Raw genomic sequence first — 20,473 nt, 5'->3', positions numbered from 1 at the left:
AAATAAACCACTATTTGCTAGAAACAACATCAGATTTTTACAGTTAAATTCTATCTAATTATGCCATGGAAAAGAGTACTAAAATAATTAGTTTTTTCCTAGCTCTGAAACACGCATTAGACATCTACAATTCTGAACCAAATCAAGAATTAGGTGAGTGTCGGGGCACGTGGGTGGCTCAGCCGTTAAGTGTCTGCCTTCAGCTCTGGTCGTAATCCCAGGGTCCTGGGATGGAGCCCCCACATCGGGCTCCCTGCTTGGCAGGAAGCCTGCCTTGTCCTCTCCCACTCCCCCTGCTTGTGTTCCCTCTCTCGCTGTCTCTCTCTGTCAAATAAATAAAATCTTTAAAAAAAGAAAAAAAAAAAAGAATTAGGGGAGTATCTGCATACTTTTGAAAGAGAGGACTGTCTTTTCTATAGCTATATCCCTAGTGCCCACTACAATATTTTGCACAGAGGGGGTACGAGATTAACATCTGCACTACAGAAGTTCTAGACAAATATGTGAGCAAACTCAATACCTGCCCAAGGCTCCCCCATATTTTGGCTTGGATAGATGGGTACATCTGTTTCTCATTTATGGTCATCGTTATCAGCTTATCAAGAATAGCAGTCACTCTCTGTCGTTTGGCATCATCGTTGTGCTTACAAAAACGGACGAGATTTGACAGCCACGGAGTCATGTATTCCAAACAAAGGTGTTTCAATTCAATACCTGGAAAAAAAATACATTATTAGCATAGATGGTCAATGAAAATTACACCAACAGTTATCTAAAAATATAGAGAATTGGGGAAAAGAAGGTAAAAGGTAAAGATCATTACCTAGCATCAGGTCTGGAGAAAAGAGATTTGACCAATATAGTAAAGATAGGGGTGAAGAGAATAAACCATGAAGAAAGTCATCTTAAAAGCCAGCTGGCCAATTTTTGAAAAGTTTTATCTTATTTTTCTTCCTCTTAATCATTTCTCTCCTAGTTAAAAATTTTAATAAGTTTTATTCTAATTGTATGTAACAATTGTATGTAGGAATATGTAGCAATCATAGGAAGTTAGGTGAAAGGAAAGCATCACCCAAAAATGAAACTGATATTAATATACTGGTGTATCATCTCATCTCCCATCAGGCTTTCAAAGCTATGTAGAGATGATGTGTATTTATGTGTGTACAGACACATAAAACCCACCCCAACGCCTCCACAAAAATGAGGACCATGCTGTCTATGCAATATGTTTTGAATATCTTCTTCAAAGTTCAAACATGTTTTAATATTTTATTTTGAAGTTCAGAAAAAGACACAAAAATTCCTCTAAATAATGGTTACTCTTGGTGAGGGGATGGTACTGACAGCCTTCTGGATGCTGGAAATGTTCTGTATCTTGATGTGGGAGGGGGTTTTGTGACATAATTACACATAAAAATTCATCAAGCTGTTCACTTAAGATTTGGGCACTTTACTGACAGGATATACCTGAATTTAAAAAAATTTAAATAAAAAGTAATGCTATAATAAACATCTGAACACTAATTCCTTAGGATAAATTCTAAAAGGTGGAATCATGAAGCCAAAAGATATGAACACTCTTGGGTGTCTGGATATCCATGTCCCAAGTGCCGTCTCAGAAAACTGCCTCTATTCAAAATTCCATAGACCATCAACACTGAATTAAAAACAAAGGGAAAAAACCCTTTGCCAGGGGTGCCTGGGTGGCTCAGTCGTTAAGTGTCTGCCTTCAGCTCAGGTCATGATCCCAGAGTCCTGGGATTGAGCCCCGCATCGGGCTCTCTGCTCAACGGGAAGCCTGCTTCTCCCTCTCCCTTGGTTTGTGCTCCCTCTCTCACTGTCTCTCTTGGTATAATAAATAAATAAAATCTTAAAAAAAAAAAAAAACCCTTTGCCAATTTGATAATTGAATGTTACCTTACCATTCTTTGTTTTTATTTCTTTGATTTTATTAGTGAACTTCTTAAAATATATTTTTTAGCATGACCTACATGCTACTGTTGATCCATTTTTTATTAATCTGTAAGAACTCTTCATGATTAAAGATATTAATCTTTTCTCATATTTGCTGCAAGCATATTTCCTAGTTTTTTATTATCTTTTATTTTCTTTATGTTTCTGAAATAGAGATGTTCTGAAGTTTTATGTAATCATTTATGCTCACCATTTCCCTTGTTTCCATCTACCACTTTTTTACTTTGTAAGTCCTTAATCATCCAGAAAGCAATTAAATATTCTGCTTCCTCTTTTTTTTTTTTAATGGTTCCAGCTTTTATATTCAATTCTTTTTTTTTTTTTAAGATTTATTTATTTGACACAGACAGAGATCACAAATAGGCAGAGAGGCAGGCAGAGAGAGAGGGGGAAGCAGGCTCCCCGCCGAGCAGAGAGCCCAATGTGGGGCTCGATCCCAGGACCCTGAGATCATGACCTGAGCCGAAGGCAGAGGCTTTAACCCACTGAGCCACCCAGGGGCCCCTTTATATTTAATTCTTAAATACAGCTAGACCTTATTTTGGTACGTTGTGGTCTGGGGTGAAGATGAAGATCCAACTTAATTCATTTCCCAGTCTCACTGTTTAAATGTTTAAATGATTTAATCTTTCCCCCGTCAGTTTGTGATGCTTCTTTATCAATCTGTTTTCTTAAACTGATGTGACTGCTGATTCTTTAACACTTCTGTTTTAATTATTGTACTGTTACATGTTCAAACGTCTGCAACAAGTATCTTTCAGTTTTTCTTTTAACATTTTCTTAACTATTTTAGTTGTTTCAAGTGAAATTTATAATCATTTTAAATTCTACTTCTTCCTCCCTCCCTCCTTCATCCCTCCCTCCCTCTCTCTTTCTCTCTGTAGACTCCATACCCAGCGTGGAGCCCAATGCTGGGCTGGAAACGCAGGACCCCAAGATCATGATCTGAGCTGAGATCAAGAGTGGGACACTTAACCAACTGAACCACCCAGGCACCCCAGTTCTACTCATTCTTAGTCCTCAGATCCTATAGCTCTTTCGATGGGATTGCATTGAATTTATAGTAATCTGGGAAGTGGGAAGAACTGTTTGTCCAGGAACACAACATACGGTTCATTCACTCAAATCTTTAAAAAATATTTCTCAATAAAGCTTTATGCTTTTCTTATTTTGTCAGTCTTAACACATTTTCTTTTTAGGGTTATATTCCTACATCTCTTATTATAAGTAAATATATACAGTCATCTGGACAAAGCTTTCAATTAATTAGCTGAAGAATCAAATATATTTGAGGGGCACCTGGGTAGCTCAGTTGTTTAAGCATCCAGCTCTTGGTTTCAGCTCAGGTCATGATCTCATAGGTCATGAACCCCAACTTTGGCTCTGCACTCAGTGGGGAGTCACCTTAAAGACTGTCTCCCTCTGCCCCTCCCCCAACTCATGTGCATGCACATGCCCTTTTATATGTTATCTTTCTGTCCTCAAATAAATAAGTAAATCTTAAAAAAAAATACGTTTGAATGCAGAAAAAAGTTTTCTGTATTATGGAGAGAGAAATGGGAGGGAAGAAAATGTCAGGAAATAAGCTGGAGGAAGAGCAACATTTATACTACAACAGGGTATGAAGATGAATAAATGGAAAGAGTGGATATTAAATTTGTAAGAGTTACTAAAAGCCAAGTCAGGAGCTGACTCTGGACCCTGCATAGTGTGTCACTGCGTTCTCCAGGAACTGTACATGACCAATAAAATCACAGTTCAAAGTCAACCTAACGAAAAGAGAAACTTACTATTTCCTTAAAATCAAAGAGACTTCACTCATTTGGAATAATCTGCTAAGAGAAACCCTGAAGCCAATTAAACTGAAACAGTGCGAAAAATACTTTGTAAGTGGCCCAGAGACACTTACAGAGATAATTTTTGTAAAGTATCAAAAATCTTGCCACCCTGATTTTATGGCCAGAATTTTGGTGGATTTCTCAATGTTGTCTACCAGGAAGTTCCTTCAGAGTTTCTTTAGTTGCACAGTACAGCAAATGAAAATTTAGAAGAGATAAGAACTGAAAATATAATCAATTATGATTTCACTGGCAAATTCTGAAATGATTTTCTTGGAATCTTCTTAGAATCATTGTTAGTATTAAAGAAAATTATTATTACTTACTAGATTTGCTAAATCCAGAAATACACTCTTCCAAAAATTCTAAGGTGAGGTGTGGCTCATTGGCTGCCAGTGTCTTACTAATAGAGACAATGAAGAGGGTGTTGTTGGCAGGGATGCATAACCCTGATGTCTCTAGTAACTGGCCTTCGATTTTTAAATTAAAGGTACAAGTTAAGGCACACAGAAGATTATAGGCAGCTGACCTAGAAGAAAACACAAATGAAGTTGTTTTAAGACCTATTTTTTCTTAAAATTCCCAATTTTTTTCATAACATACAACTTATGATTCTATTACAAAGCCTAATCAACTATTTTTAAGTTTTACAATCAATTCTCTAATTGATAGTTAATAATTAATAAGATGTTATGATTCTATGGTAAACACAAAATATGCCTTGATCATTTAGGGATTTTTTTTCATCCTTTAGGGACTCAAGGAAGGTTTCTGACATTACCAGAAGAGCACTGTGAGGCTCCTAAGACAGGTAAATATAAGACCTTCCTAAAAGACATTTTACTGGGATATAAAATACGAGAGGTTTATGGTCCTAAGGTGGATCAATAAAGTTAGAATAAGGCTCATCATTTTTTTCAATGAAGCCAAAAACTCAAATTGTGGTTCCTCCTCTCATCAGATCCACTTATAATGAGGATCATAAGAAGAGAAATGAGATGGCCCCTTATCAAATTAAAATGTGAAAATCTTTCATCAGCACCTACTGAATTTCTTTCTTTGTGTCCTACAAGACATACCAAACTGGAAGTCAAAAACAAATATAATTAAGTACCCCCCTTCCGTTATACATAACCACTGAAAACAAAAAAAAACCAATGATATACATCCAGGTTCCATTAGAACCAAAACTTTCCTTAGAAAGGTCTGAAAATACATTTAAGCAATTTAGGACACAAGTCAAAAAAACTTGCACCTGATTTTCAAATTTTCTTTTTTCTCCAGCAAGAGAATAGTTTGATTGCTCAGCAAATTTCAGGTTTTCCTGACCTCCGAACCTTCATCATGCTACTATATACTTTTACAACAACCATATGGAGGCAAAATGCCACTGAAATTTAAGTCAGCCTAAAGGCTTTTTCTCTGGAATGACATACTTCAGCAAAAAGCAGAAGCTGTCAGTTCACTTTATTTCACAAGAGAATACAGGTTCATTCAAGCTAATAACTGTTAGAACATTGTTAGCATTCTTCTATGAAGAATTTTAAATTACAAATTAAAGGTAGGCTTTATAGTTCTATTTTCCTAAAATGAGATTATTAATATTATTGTTTCTAAGTTTGTGTATCTCTTACTAACTCTTAGGAATTTGGAGTTACACTATTTTGACATTGACTTTTATTCTGTACATTGCAACAGCTATTAAGAACTGGGCCTGCTCAAACTGGCGTAGATATCACAGGTTCCTTGGATGACTTTTAGAGATACAAATTCTTAGCTCCAAAAAATCTTCCCTAGGGGTGTAATGTAGCCCAAGTTTTATAAGTGGGCTTTTTAGGAGTCCTGATTCTTAAAGGGGGGGAAATCAAGATTTTTTTTACCTGGATGGGTCTCCCAGAAATTATGTATAAAATATTGTGTATGCTTAGCTTTCATTATCTCCAAGGAACCTGTGATACATTACATTACCCTAGGGAAGATTTTTTGGAGCTAAGAATTTGTATCTCTAAAAGTCTTGACAGTCCCAAGGAACCTGGGACAAAGAATTATCCCAACATGAAAAGCACAGGGGAGAAATAAAGGAAGGAGTGCAAAGACACATTGCCAGAAACAGAAGAGGTGGGAGGGGGGAGTTGGGAGGCAGTAATATTTACCAAGCACAAACTGCCAGGTGCTAAAATATACTGCTACACATACTGTTTATGAAACCTTTGTAGGTATATAGGAAAGGCACTGTTACCCGTATCTTGAAACTAGAGCTCAGAGAACTTTAATACCTTGCCCAAAGTCATACATAGTAGCAGATCTAGATTTAAACCAAATCTACTGACCCCATAGGCCATACTCCTTCCTCATTCACGTTCAGATTATTAAATCTAAACAGAACCGATTTTATTCTGTTAGATGACATCTACCTTTGTCTTAAGACTTCTTTAAAGAACTTTGTTCAAGTCACATAGGTGGAAAGTATGCAGTGTTACTGTTTGAGTTATTGTACTTTAAGCACTCCTTCGTCAAACAATAATCTAATTTGACTGTGAGGAAACTTAATAGCGATGTACTTCTGAACATGGGAAAACATAATTAGAGGACTCAGAAGGAGAAACTTAGGAATACATTAAAAAAAAAAAAAGGCTTTTTTGGGGATGGAGGGGGCCACAGAAACAAAACTGCTATGTAGTCTGTTTCAGACGAAAGTGTCCTGGAGAAAGAACATGTACTGGTTTAGTGTGACTCACCCTTTTCAGAATTCCACAGTTCATGTGAATACCCCACAAACTGATGAGGTCACACTGGTTAACCAACATAGCATACTTTCCTATTCAGAGTATTAAGGTAGAGGCTGTATTAAAAGCTTATTAAGTGGTCTCATTCTAAAAGCAACAAACCCTGAAAAAAGTTGAAGTGAGTTTTTAAAAAAACCTACCGTAAACTAGGGTCTGAACTGCCTAAATTAAGTAATGCAATATTGAGCAGCGTCCCAGGAACATCTTTTGGCCGAATCTTGGTGTGTTGGGGGATGGAGTCGGGCTGCGACAGCTCCCAGCGTGTCCGGATATGAATGATAGACTGGACAATGGCTTCGCACTCCTGGTGCATGAAGGTGAGTGGTGTGCCCTGGTTTGCAATGGTTAAGGTAAACTGGTTCTCATCCACCAGACAGATCTCTTCAATTTCCGAAGCATAATAGATATCATTTAGAAAGACTGATTGCCCCAGGACTTTTGTTCGCTCTGCTGAGGTTACCTGGACAGCAGTAGAACCAACCTGGAAAGTGATGATGAGAGGGTGGAGTGAAGAAGAGTTCAATTCCACCATGCAGAACTCTTAAGAGGCTCTGAAAACCGACCAACGGACCAACCAAACAAGTACCATGTTTGCCATTTAAGGAAGAGTTACCAAATGTTCAAATGGGCTCAACAGTTATCATGGTAAATGCTCTCAAAAGAGACTAAAAACATTTTTAAAAATATAATTTTTTTTCTAAAAAGTTCAAGAATCCCACAGACAATTACTGGTTTTATCCTGGTTCATGTTTTCCTTCTACAAAAAGCATGTAATAATCAGAAGGATTCTCAACTGGTTATTTCCACCCTCCATACATTCCCATACATTTGACTGATAGATGGCCCACTGCCCTCTCTACCACACTCCCCTGCCTCCAGTGCAACCTAGAATGTTAAGTGTACTCCTCTCCTATCTTCCACAGGACCTCCGTGAAGACCGAAAGCTGAGTCTTCCTCCATCTGGACTTTACATTTGATCTACTACTATGGGAGCATCTAGGGAGGCCGGTGCAGTCCGGTTACCCAAGCAGGGTAACAAATCATGTACCTAACATGGAGTGACACTTACTTTGATAGAAACCTTGGTGTCTTTGTGAGCTAGCTTGAGAGCATTGTGGAATACCTTCAGGTCCTCTTCTAAAGCCAGAGTGGCAGCAGGCAGTTTCTGTTGTTCATGCTCTATGTGCTCGGCCAGTTTCCCAGGACAGTCTATGAAGATGAGCCTCTTGCTGCCTTTGAGGCCAGTCAGCAGCCGTTCGTGATACTTGGTGTACTCCCTGACCCAGGAGTTACAGTTATAGATATAGACTGCAGAGACGTTGTCATAAGCAAAGCCAGGAAAAACAACAAACCACTTGGAGAGAAAGTCTGTTTTAAAGCGATTGCTAGGCCCAGTATGGGTAAGGTCCACTACAATTTCATATGGCTTGGCATAATATGGCTTTAAAGTCAGCAAGACATGGTATATCAGCAAATCGCCATTGATCTGACCAGTTTTAAACCTAAAGAAGATGACAAAAAAAAAAAAAAAGGACACAGATTATTAACAGAATTCTGAATAAATAAATACACAGAGGCTTCTAATCTATTTTATTCCTTTAATTTTCTGATGTGGTTTCTAGAGAAAACTGTAATAACAAAAGATTGCACAAAATCTAAATCCATTTTTTGAAATCAGGTATTCTTTATATATTGAGAAATAAGGCTGAAGTAAACTGAAAGAGACAAGTCTCCAATCCAAACACTTTTGAGCAAGAACAAACCTGCACACCCCAGACAATCAGAGAAAGTCTGTGAACACTGATTGGTTGCCTCTAGGACCACCAAATTTCCCCGGCCAACACTTTGGATGGAAATGACCCACCTGGAGCCCTGGAGTGATCTGAATAGCTTTAGTCAATTTGTTGATTCCACCTTAAGCAGAGAGGTTCAGCAATGACCATATATATAACTCAAATCAGGACAACCAGGGTCAAAGAGGCCCAATTCAGAAACTTTAGCTTTAGTTGGGAATTCAGACTTCTTCTTTCCTGGTGTTTATAAACAAAGGAACACATCGCCCTGGGCATTGTTAGGTCATGCCTTGAGATATGAAGGGAAAGCCTGCCTAAAAACTGAAGAAATAGAGCAGAGAAATGAAGAGAGAAACTGGGGCCCAGCCATTTCATTTGAACTCTAGATAAAGAAGCCTCTCCTGGGATCAGATTTACCCTTGACTATATTGTTGATAAGCCAATGAATTCCATTTTTTTTGATTAAGCCATATGAGGTCCTAAGTTGCTTACACTCAAAAGAATGCCGAGCAGTGTGAGTAGCCAAAGTAAGGACTATCACAGTCCTGAGAACACAGTACTAGAACTTCAAATCAGAACTTATATATTAATTAGGCCCAATGTTCTATACTTGATGACTCTGGTAAGTAATATAAAATAGGGTCAGATAAAAATCCTTACTTCAGAATTTTTAATCTTGTCGGGGAAAAGAAGATAAAAATCAAGTTAAATAATTTTAAAATAAAATATTTCAAGATCAAAGAAAAGGTATGAGGTAGTATGTAATCACTTATCAAATGAATTGCAGAGAAAGTTCAGAAGAGGGAGAGATGAACACATAATAGGTAGTCACTGAAAACTACATAGAAGATGTGGCTGAAGTTGGTAGGAGAAATTTTGAATTCAACAGGAGGAAGGACTAGCAGGTCTAAAAGAGAGAGGTAAAGAAAAAAGAAACAGATAACTAGATGTCCTGAGGCAATAGTCAGCTAGTTTAGCTGGAATGAAGGACCACCTACAGAAGTTTTAAGAGATAAAGCCGGACAATTGCACTACTAGGTATTTACCCAAAGGTTACAAAAATACTAATTCAAAGGAACACATGCACTCTGATGTTTATAGCAGCATTATCTACAATTATGGAAAGAGCCCAAGTGTCCATCGACTGATGAATGAAGTGGTATATATACAATAGAATATTACTCAGCCATAAAGAAGAATGTTGCCTTGCCATTTGCAAGGATATGGAGCTAGAGAGTATAATGCTAAGTGAAAAAAGTCAGAGAAAGACAAATACCATATGATTTCACTCATACATGGAATTTAAGAAACAAAACAAATGATCATAGGGGAAGAAAAAAGAAAGGCAAACTGGAAAACAGACTTAACTACAGAGAACAAACTGATGGTTCCCAGAGGGGAGGTCGGTGGGGTGTGGGTTAAACAGGTGATGGGGATTAAGACGGGCACTTATTGTGATGAGCACTGGGCACTCTAAGTGCTAAATCACTAAACCGTACACCTGAAACTAATCTGACATTGTTAACTAACTGGAATTTAAATCTAAATAAAAACAAAAAATAAAATTGAAAGTTTAATTTTTCAAAAAAGGGGATAGAGCTCGAAAAAATGCACAATAGTTAAACTGTGAAAGGACTGAAACTAAGAGGTTCAAGTTTTCTCCCAGAGGCCCAGTATTTCTCAGAATATGTTCTGTGAAGCACCAGCATCAGAGTCAACTGTGGTACCTGATACAAATGCAGTCCATTTCTACTACACAGGAATCTGTGCAGTGGGCCCTGGCGATTTTCATTGTTTTTAAACAACCTTCTCATCTGATATTTATATGCACAAATATTTCTGAATCACTGCTGTAGGTGTTGCCTCTAGGACCACCGAATTTCCCCGGCCAACTCTTTGGATGGGAATGACCCACCTGGAGCCCTGGAGTGATCTGAATAGCTTTAGTCAATTTGTTTACTCCACCTTAAGCAGAGAGGTTCAGCAATAAAGTAGGTGTTCGACTTTATTTTTTTTTTTAAAGAAAGAGGTGATATGATCAAAGGAAGTGATACATAAAAGCTCTATGAGGAGCTGGGGGCTGGTAAAAAAAAGATACTGTAGTCTAGGTATGGCCTAATAAGGAGCTGAATACTATGGTGACAGTGAAGAAAGAAATCAATTCAAGAATATGAAGGAAGGACCAACATGATCCAAGGTCCAATCAGGGCTGAAAGAAAGGACTTGAATTAAAAGGACTTGCTAGATACCAAGCCTCTGAGATCACAAAGAATGCTGCTATCATGAACAAAAAGGGCTCATGAGGGGCAGTAACTTCTGGAGAGAAAACCAAGTCCATTTCAGACATACTGAATATGAAGTGATGATAGGACACTCGAGGGGAAAGCGTGTGTGCGTGTGTCTGTGTGTGTATACACTAAACCACATAAAAACTTATTCTGCTCCATATCATCTACGTTTACTAGATATTTTCTCAAATCACTGTTGTACTTCCACAATTTGAGATGCTGGTTGTGTATTTTACTGTTTCTATTATCTGACCAATACCCCGGGTCTCCAAACTTATGTCATCAAATCACTCTGTGGTACACATATAAAATTTTTAGGGATTTTAATGCTGCAGGAAAAATATCATTCCCTCTTCTTTTGAATGATACTGTCATTCAAAAGAACATCACAGGCATATATAATGAGCATAAGGTCAAAAGGCACTGAGCAGAAAACCCTCCCCGCCCTGGGGGCGGGGATTTGTTATACAAAGCCTCCTGTCATGCCAGCGGCCAACTGGACAAGTCGGACTTTTGGTTGTTTTTTTTTTTTTTTCTCCTTGGTTTTTTTCCCCCTGTGACATGTGCTTTAGTTGCAGCAGAAAGGAAATGTGTCATCTGTGGTTTGGTTTTAAAAGTGGAAAGCTAGCTGTACATACCCTTTTTTTTTAAACTGCAGATTTACTTTAAGGTTCGTATTCTCCAAGTCTATCCTGCTTTAAATTACTTGGAAGCTGTGCTTCAAGACAAGAAAAGAAGTGGCTTATTAAAATCAGGTTATAATCAGATTTTGACCAAGAGTTTGTAAGGTAGGTCATATATATTTGGCTTTTCTTACGCCTTTTCACGCATAACTTTGTACAAGCTAGTGTTCAAGGAAGTGCTTTCAAAGAGTACCTAAGAATCTTACTAACAAAGTAGAATCATAGGTGATTGAAAATGTATGCTGTTTTTTTTTCTGTCCTATTAAGTAACATTTAAGTTAGAAATGGAAAGATTTATCATCAACACAGTTTTTATCACGATTAGGAAGGATCTGAGTTTAGACTCCAGAGTGAACTAAAAAGTTTTACGTTAATAAAGAAGTTGAAAAAATAAAGTTCTCATTACAAATGCTTAGGCATTATAAATTTTATTGAAAATGACCAGATAAAGAAAACTTTTGATAACGTAACCTGGCCTCCATGGCATAAATTAGGGATGCACTGACAGTCCTCTATTCTCAGGCATTTGTAAGGGCAAGAGAAAGTCTCATTTTGTTAACAGTTTGTTTATTTGGGATGACAGTACATCTGGCTGCAGACAATCAACAGCGGGCCTATTATCTACCCCGTGGTAAGCACTGCTAAAATGTGTACGAGTTCCATGATGTATACTACATTGTTAATGAACTAATGGGGTAAGAATAACCCACTTTAAATCATTTTATCATGGAATGCAGAAATCTAGTCTAGTAGGAAAAGATGGAGATTACCTGTTTACCCAATTTAAAGTATTTCTCTTGGTGAAAGAATCATAAAGTATACCAAGATTTGTTATTCATCTTAAAAACTGAAGCTGAACACTATTATATGGAAGTCAGTGTGTAATATCTTCAACTGTCTATTAAAGATCATAATCTAAAAAGTCATCTTAATTCCAGAACACATAATAAAGGTTTTTTTCCTTTAGGAAATAGTACGTCAGTGTCTGGTTTCCATTTGCCATTGTTTATTATAAGCTACTTCTGTTCGTATAACAACATATCACATTTGTTATTTAATGTCTGTATTATCAATAGCACAAAAATTTTATCCAATGACATATAACAACTATTTCTAATAAAACCTTGAAACTCAAAAAAAGTATGACTAGCACCAGCATCTGTCTTACTTGGGAGGAGGTTAGAAATACAGGATCTCAGTTCCCTCCTAGACTTACAGAATCAGAATCCAATTAAAAACAAACAGACAAAATAACAACAACAAAAAGACTCCCATGCACATTCAAGTTGGAGAACTTCTCTAAAATAAAGTTCTTAAATAGGTAATTTTACTGAGTAAATCTCAGGAGAGTAATGTAGTTTTGTTTCTATTTAATGCTAACATAAAATAGTCTACAAAAGTAGCTCAGATGAACAGAATATTACTATAAAAGAGATGACTTGATAATGGCGATAAATATTTTCTGCTGGTTTATCAGTACCTAGAACAGATATTCCAGTTCTATTTAAATCTTCAACCATAGGGTGGATGAGAATTAGGAACAGACTTGTCCCCCTTTTGTACTCCCTTCTAAGGAGCTTGAAGCTGAAACTAAAATTCTTCTTTTTTATTTATATGTTGAGACTTAATGATCTGCCTTGATTTCCCATTCCCATAGTCTAAATCCCCACAAATCTAATGTTCTCTATATTGCTGTATTATTTACTTATTTTAAGATTTTATTTATTTATTTGAGAGAGAGAGAGAGGTCAGAGGGAGAAGCAGACTCCCCATGGAGATGGGATCCTAATGTGGAACTCCATCTAGGGACTCCAGGATCAAGACCTGAGCCGAAGGCAGTCGCTTAACCAACTGAGCCACCCAAGTGCCCCTGTATAATTTTTATTTTAAAAAATTATGTCAAAATAGTAATAAAAAAATGCGAGGCATAAATGATGATGAAAAAAGTCACTTTTGTTTAACTTTTGAGATTGTCCAGAAGAAATCTGGCATGCCTTTGCTTTTAAAAAGCCACAATAAGTTAGGGGATATATAGGTGAAAAGAGAGAACCACCACCATATGATTGCTTTCACAAATACCGGGAGTGTATTTCTAAGTACCAGCTTTATTCTAAGCTTCAAGATAAACACCCAACAAGAAAAAAAGAACACCTTGAATTCCTATTTGAAATCCATTTCCTTTGGTTGCTATAGTTCCCCTTTCTTGACCCCAAAACAAAAACCAAAAAAAGCCATTTGCCTTTTCTTCATACATGAAGCAAAATGCTCAAGGCCACATTTCTCCTTTACTATAAAGACTGGTGACACATTTGTTAGAGGGTGGGGAGTTTCTGCCAGAAAGATCCTTAAATGGTTGGGGGCCAAAAAAAAAAAAAAAGGAGGAATCAAAAAAGCAAAGCAGAAGTATCTGACTCAAAGCTGAAGTTTAGTATGCCTGGCGGGGAGAAAGCTATATAAAACCTCGGAATTCAGTTTAAAATGATTCACAGTTATTTATAATGCTAACTTCTAGCATTTACGAGAATAACAGAAATTAAACTGTTTCTTTATACACAGCCTAACAGAAAAAAAAAGTCAGTTGAGAAGAAACTCAAACAGGATAGCAAATATTAGGCACAAGTTTGTAGCTCACTTGTAAGGTACCAGATGTCCAATTTTTAACTACAATCAGAGCAACCAGGACCCCTTATTCTTTCCCAAATTAACCAATTATCCTGCTATCCCAACAGATTTCCAGCATATTCACGGACATGGAGCACACAGGACTCTACCTGCATCTTGCCCTTCTGATGACAATGGTTTTTTCCTGGTCTCCTGGAATAAACGCAAACTATACCCATCTGTGGGCTAACAATACTACAGTCTGGGATCCAGATATTCAAAATAAGCCGGGCAGAAAGCAAAATGAAAACATTAACACAAGCCCTACAACTTCTGCAGTAGATAAAAGAGGTAACGTTATAAACAGGACTGAAATAGCAACATCCTCTCAGGTCCCATCTCTAACGCCTCCATCGGAACTGGAGCTTTATATACCTTCCGTCGTCACGAACAGTTTTCCAACAGTACAGAGCACGGAAAACACAACCAAAGGTCACCGTGAAATTTTCAAAAAAGAGGTCTGTGATGAAAACAACAACAAAATGGCTATGCTAATTTGCTTGGTTATAATTGCAGTGCTTTTCCTTATCTGCACCCTTCTATTTCTATCAACCGTAGTTCTGGCAAACAAAGTCTCATCTCTCAGACGATCAAAACAAATAGGCAAGCGTCAGCCTAGAAGCAATGGTGATTTTCTGGCAAGCAGTGGTCTCTGGCCTGCTGATTCAGACACTTGGAAAAGAACACACCAGCTCACAGGGCCCAACCTAATGATGCAATCTGCCGGAACACTCATAGCTACGAGGGAAAGAAAAGATGAAGGAGGAACTGAAAAGCTCACTAACTAAGAGGGGCTTTAGGAAAGAAAAATGCAAAGTAGCAATGAGAAAGTTTATGAAGTAAGCAATGAAATCAGTTTGATGTCTAACGCCAACACGTTGGTCTGGCAGTCAAAGCTGTTGACACGGCAGCCTTGCAATTTAGAATCAAGCAGGTGAGAAGGGGAGAAGTCTGCCCACCTTCTCAATTACTAAAACTGTGCACTTTTGTCCTGACACTGAATATTTTAAAAAGCAAATAACCAAACACTCAAGAATGTAGGGAAGGTTTTAAAGGCGAGTTGAAGGACTGACTAATGGAGGCAGAAAGGGACAATTAAATAAACATTTCCTGTTCAGCAACAGTAGTTAGATGATCTTCGTCTGAATATAATTCAACTTTGAAGAGTTTTAATGTGTCCTTAGAGGCAAGTATATGCTTCAACATCTAACAGAAGCCAAATTCCTAATGTATAGAGTTGAACTATAGTTTAACAGTACCTTTGCTGAATGTGACAGAATCTGGACCAGCTCATAGACCGGCACAGCAATTTTATGCCAGATGTTTTCATCTTTACGTATGGCACAGAGAAGAGTTTCTCTACTACAAATATTTAATTAAAACTTTTAATTTTGTATAACGAATTACGACTCATTAGAATAAAACTGACTACATATATTTGTATTCCTTTTATTATCTTAGGGAACACACTGTAAAGATCAATAAGTAAAAGAGCTTAATTGAAACAGATGACATTGTAGCCATAACAGAAGGCCAAGTGTAAATGTAAAGCACATCTTACTGTTTAAATGCAATGTACTTCTATACATACTGCTTATTGGAATATTTATAGCAAATATCCAAAGGGTGACTAATTCTCTGATTTCAAAGGGGCCAAGTGGTCTAATAAATGATCAGTTTTACTTTTTTTTTTTTTTTTTTTAACTATCTGATATGACATGAGCAAAGGAAAGATGTGTGTATGTTTGTTCTCATCTGGGAAAACAGGATAGTCCAAGGAACTGTTCAACCTTTCAAGAAACTGTGTTCAAGTAAAATAATGACTTAAACTTAAATTAAGACTTCCACCTTCAGTTAAATATATTACAAAAGTCGGTTTGAGAGACTTTCCAGCTATCTACTAAAATTGATCCAGAGCATAATAATTAAAAACCAAGCTACAGGGGCGCCTGGGTGGCTCGGTGGGTTAAAGCCTCTGCCTTCAGCTCAGGTCATGATCTCAGGGTCCTGGGATCGAGCCCCATATCAGGCTCTCTGCTCAGCGGGGAGTCTGTTTCCCCTGCCTCTCTCTGCCTACTTGTGATCTCTCTGTCAAATAAATAAATAAAATCTTTAAAAAAAAAGCAAAAGCAAAAAAAAAAAAAAACAACCAAGATACATTAAAAAATTCTCATCCCTTATTAAGCATTTATTGTGGGCAATATGCTAGCCATTTAAGAAAAGAGTTTATACATGTTTTTCCAAATATGGTCACACTCTTACCCTCCCTTCTAGGTTCGTGATTCCCATCCTGATAGTGTCATCTGAAGAGTTTTTAAAACTAGCCAATATCTAATTCCCACCAATTCTCTTTGTGATTCAGCTGCAATGGAGTAACCTCCAAGCACTGGTCATTTCTGCATTAATTCCCTAGGTGATACTGCTCTTGGTCATCAAAATCACTTTTTACAGATACCATGGCTTGAAAGATCTAGGTTATATTTTAAAATGGGAGGGGAAAAATCAATTTTATAATCAATTTATTACCAATTTGTTAAAAAAATTATAATATTATTCAGATAAAGCTAAATGTCAAAAAAGTAAAAAGGGAAGCAAGAGAACACTTATGCCAATCATGGTGACATCAGGTTATCTTCTGAGGAGTAAAAAGGACCACACTCGCAATGAAACTGGGCAGAGCTCCCATCTTATACAATTAAAAATTCGAGATTGTGTATTAGAGCAAATAGTGATAATACAGAGCACTCATGGAGTCAAGTGTCATATACACTTATCTGAGGAAATTAAAAGTGTCCTTTAAAAAATAAGACATTAGCTAGGTAGGTATTTTCATATTCAACATACAGGTTAACCATTTTCTGACAAAAAAAAAATAAAGCTTCTATTGCAAGAATATTTAAAATTCATCACTAATTAACACCCTCAGAATGATACTATCCAATGACAGTTCATGAACAAACACAAGTGGTCCCTTTATATCTTAACAGATTAAGATAAATTTTGAGTTCATATTTTAAAAGTTATTTTTGAAAAAAGAACACTTTTGTTTTCTACCCCGGGTGTTATGATTCACATACTCAATTCAGGGATTTTAAAGTAGTAAATCAAAAGTTCACAGTGCTTTGATTATATTTTTTTTGTACCAAGGTATAAGGACCTTGATGTTAAGAACCAGGCCTCAACAGTCCATGATCCTCTGCAGTGATCACGAAAAGCAGGGCAAGGCTTAATACTTACCGTATATACTCTAAAGGGCACTATGCTAGGCACTTCACATTTATTTAAACCCACAACAAATTTATAAATTAGGAAATATGACCTCCATTTCTCAGAGCAGGAAAGAGGCTAGAAGGAGACTTGCACAAAGAAATTTTTCTTCAGACTAACTCATTCTCTGTTCAATGTACTTTGCTTAGTTGACTCATTTAAATCATGATTCCCAATTTATTTTACCTTCCACTGGGTAGTACCTACTCTGTGGGTAATCAAAGAGTTGTGCACTGGAACTCCAAAATCATTTAGTAAAGTACTCAGTCTGAAAAGTTTAATTATACTTTTACCTGGGCTTTGTCTAAATTATGTACGAGGAAATAATGTTAACATTTACTGGCTTCCTACCGTGTGTGAGGCATTTATACATGTTATCTTACTTAATCTTCACAATAACTCAATAAGAGAAATATTCCTCCAGAGGAGGAAATGAGGACTCAGAAGCACAGCAACTTGCCTAAGGTGATCGAGTAAACAGAACACATCATTTGCTTCTTACGAAAAGAAATCTCACTTTGGGTGATAACCCAACTGGCCGTTTTTGCCTTAGAATATGTAAGTTCCCCTCTAAAGTACTATTCTAAGTATTTAAATTACATAATCACATTACTAGAGAGTCTCAAATGTTCATTTACCAACATTAATTAAAAGCATTCAAATCATAAAGTTGCAAACTGTGTTTCAAAATAAGTTCTGTTCAAGTAGTCCATTACTTAGTCATTTTGCGGCTTATTGCACTTCCGGAACCAACTATCGATAAACTTCCTTTTTTTCTACAGAAAGCATTTCAGTTTGCTACAGGACCATTTTTAATCTGAACTGAACCACCCCTTTTGCTTTCTTAGCCAAATCACCAAAATGTCCAGATAGAACAAGAACTCAGCATTCTGCAAAAAGAAGTTAACAGCTGAGGTAAGAAAATTTTCACACAGGCAATCTGGTTTGATCTTTATTTTATATAAAATTTATTTTTAAAACTAAGATGTTGTTAGTGTTTTAAACTTAAATTCTGCTAATCTAAAGATGTCTAGAGCAGGTTTTGGAGTTTGGTTGCATGGAATTAAAAAATATGCAATGTTGAGCTTGCCTTGAAGAAAAATTTTCAGCAAGGTTTGTATGATACAGCCCTTTTAAGTTTGTTCAATCACAATGGTTAGTCAGCCTTAGTTCTGTAGTTATAAACAATAAATTATAACCCTGGCGGAGAAAGCTAAAGGTGACAAGTAAAACTAGAGTCCATGGGACATGACTGAATTTATAATCCCCAAATACCAACTGTTAAAAACTCTAACTTGCTTTCCATAAAGTTGTCCCATATATAACATAATCCATAGATTCAAGTTATTTTTTTAATCCCCTTTAGTTTCTATGGTAAAAATGGTCACCTTCACTTAAATTAAAAAAGAAACCAAAGGAGATTAGATAAGGTACTCAATTATCATTTTTTTATACAAACAGCATTTTACATTTTAGTAATAATAGTTATAGGAAAATAGGTCTCATTTTTAAAGCTAAGACAAAACTGTTATGATAAAATGTGTACATATATTCATATCACCTACATATTCAAGCAATACATTGTTATCTGAGCTATTGGTAAATAGTATAAAATAGATATGGGAAAAAACACTCACAGGATAGATAATAGAAAATTTCTAATCTGCATACAACATGCCTACTCTGGGCAGTTACAAAGTAAATACCCTCCAAGTAAAAACTGCCAAGAGTTTAGTTTACGTAGACTTACAATATCACAGAATATAAATTTATACTGGGTGATATTCTATTTCAACATTTCATAAATATTTATGACTTTCCCTTATAGAAGTCCACTTTGGATTTTTTCTTAACTATTACTTAAGTTAGAAAATAAAGATTTTTATCTCTTTTTTAGATAAGACTTGTCTCTCTATATTTTTAAAGGGCCAGTTCAAAATTTAGAGTGTAACGGTACCTGTGTTTTTCAACTAATTCCTATATAACTCTACTGAGAAGGAAATTATGAATTCTGAGTAAGTTCAAATTTGTTAAATATAAATCTGATGCCTTTCAATGACCGATCATAAAAAGTAATTTCATATATGATAGCTTATAGGTTAACCATTTAAAATTCTCATAACTAATTTCATAGAATCAGAGGCATAACCTGGTTTTCTGGTAGTCTTTTTTTCCCTACCCCTTAACTCAAGACTGCCTCCCAAAGTTATTTACGTATCTGCTCACAGAGATCTCACATCTCCTTCCTTGATTTATGCTTTAGCATTCCTGCTTCATGATTTTTTTTTTAAGATTTTATTTATTTATTTGACAGAGAGATCACAAGTAGGCTGAGAGGCAGGCAGAGAGACAGGAGGAAGCAGCTCCCTGCTGAGCAGAGAGCCCAGTGTGGGGCTCGATTCCAGTACCTTGAGATCATGACCTGAGCTGAAGGCAGAGGCTTTAACCCACTGAGCCACCCAGGTGCCCCCTGCTTCATGATTTTACTACGAAAGGCAGTGCAGCATGTTTAGTGACATATACCAGAAGGAAAGGGCTCTTGTGTATGACTGACATGATTTCTTGATCATTGCCTCTATTTACAACTCTGACACTGGCAAGTTACCCCACATCTACTCTGCTTGTTAAAACAGAATAGTACCGGGGCGCCTGGGTGGCTCAGTGGGTTAAAGCCTCTGCCTTCGGCTCAGGTCATGATCCCAGGGTCCTGGGATCGAGCCCCGAATCGGGCTCTCTGCTCGGCGGGGAGCCTGCTTCCTCCTCTCTCTCTGCCTGCCTCTCTGCCTGCTTGTGATCTCTGTCAAATAAATAAATAAAATCTTAAAAATAAATAAATAAATAAAACAGAATAGTACCTAACACTGAGTGGGTACTAAGTAAATGGTAGCTATTAATACCGATAAAAGTCACCAAATGCTTCCTATCAAGAGTTCAAGGTTAATCTCTTTTTACTCCTCCTCACAGAATCAATCTTAACTGTACCCTTTACATATTTATGCATCATATTTATCAGAACATGTCTGATACACGAGGACTCCTACCTTCAGTGTAATTGCCTGTAAGATGTTTAGTTAAAGCACAGTTGATGTTTTCCTTCCTCTTTTATTTTATTTTATTTTATTTTATTTATTTTTTTTTTTTAAAGATTTTATTTATTTATTTGACAGAGAGAGAGAGAGC

General features: G+C 36.7%; 3 protein-coding genes across 4 annotated transcripts in view; 2 read left to right on the top strand and 1 right to left on the bottom strand.

The window, feature by feature from the left end:
- Positions 1-20,473, bottom strand: part of LOC111151595 (neurofibromin 1) — a 270,567-nt gene that overhangs the window by 34,853 nt on the left and 215,241 nt on the right. For both annotated transcript variants that reach the window (XM_022509675.1, XM_022509676.1), the window contains 4 exons: positions 7,671-8,103; positions 6,742-7,082; positions 4,142-4,344; positions 521-714 (listed from right to left, as the gene is read on the bottom strand). In XM_022509675.1, coding sequence (XP_022365383.1) covers positions 521-714; positions 4,142-4,344; positions 6,742-7,082; positions 7,671-8,103 — 1,171 coding nt within the window. The remainder of the gene's footprint in view (positions 1-520; positions 715-4,141; positions 4,345-6,741; positions 7,083-7,670; positions 8,104-20,473) is intronic.
- Positions 11,218-15,612, top strand: LOC111151599 (ecotropic viral integration site 2A). Its single transcript, XM_022509679.1, has 2 exons — positions 11,218-11,470; positions 14,095-15,612. The coding sequence occupies exon 2, from the start codon at positions 14,116-14,118 to the stop codon at positions 14,812-14,814; it is 699 nt and encodes a 232-aa protein (XP_022365387.1). The 5' UTR covers positions 11,218-11,470; positions 14,095-14,115; the 3' UTR covers positions 14,815-15,612.
- The window catches only part of LOC111151596 (ecotropic viral integration site 2B), a 9,315-nt gene continuing 6,874 nt past the window's right edge, over positions 18,033-20,473 (top strand). Inside the window, exon 1 of the mRNA XM_022509677.1 lies at positions 18,033-18,208. The gene's annotated coding sequence lies outside the window, so the exon portion shown is untranslated. The remainder of the gene's footprint in view (positions 18,209-20,473) is intronic.

The sequence above is a fragment of the Enhydra lutris genome, unplaced genomic scaffold, assembly GCF_002288905.1.
Source record: "Enhydra lutris kenyoni isolate GAN:26980312 unplaced genomic scaffold, ASM228890v2 scaffoldscaffold26, whole genome shotgun sequence".
Lineage (NCBI taxonomy): Eukaryota > Metazoa > Chordata > Mammalia > Carnivora > Mustelidae > Enhydra > Enhydra lutris.
Note: the sequence above shows the minus strand (reverse complement) of the source record. Positions and strands in the feature narration are given on the sequence as shown.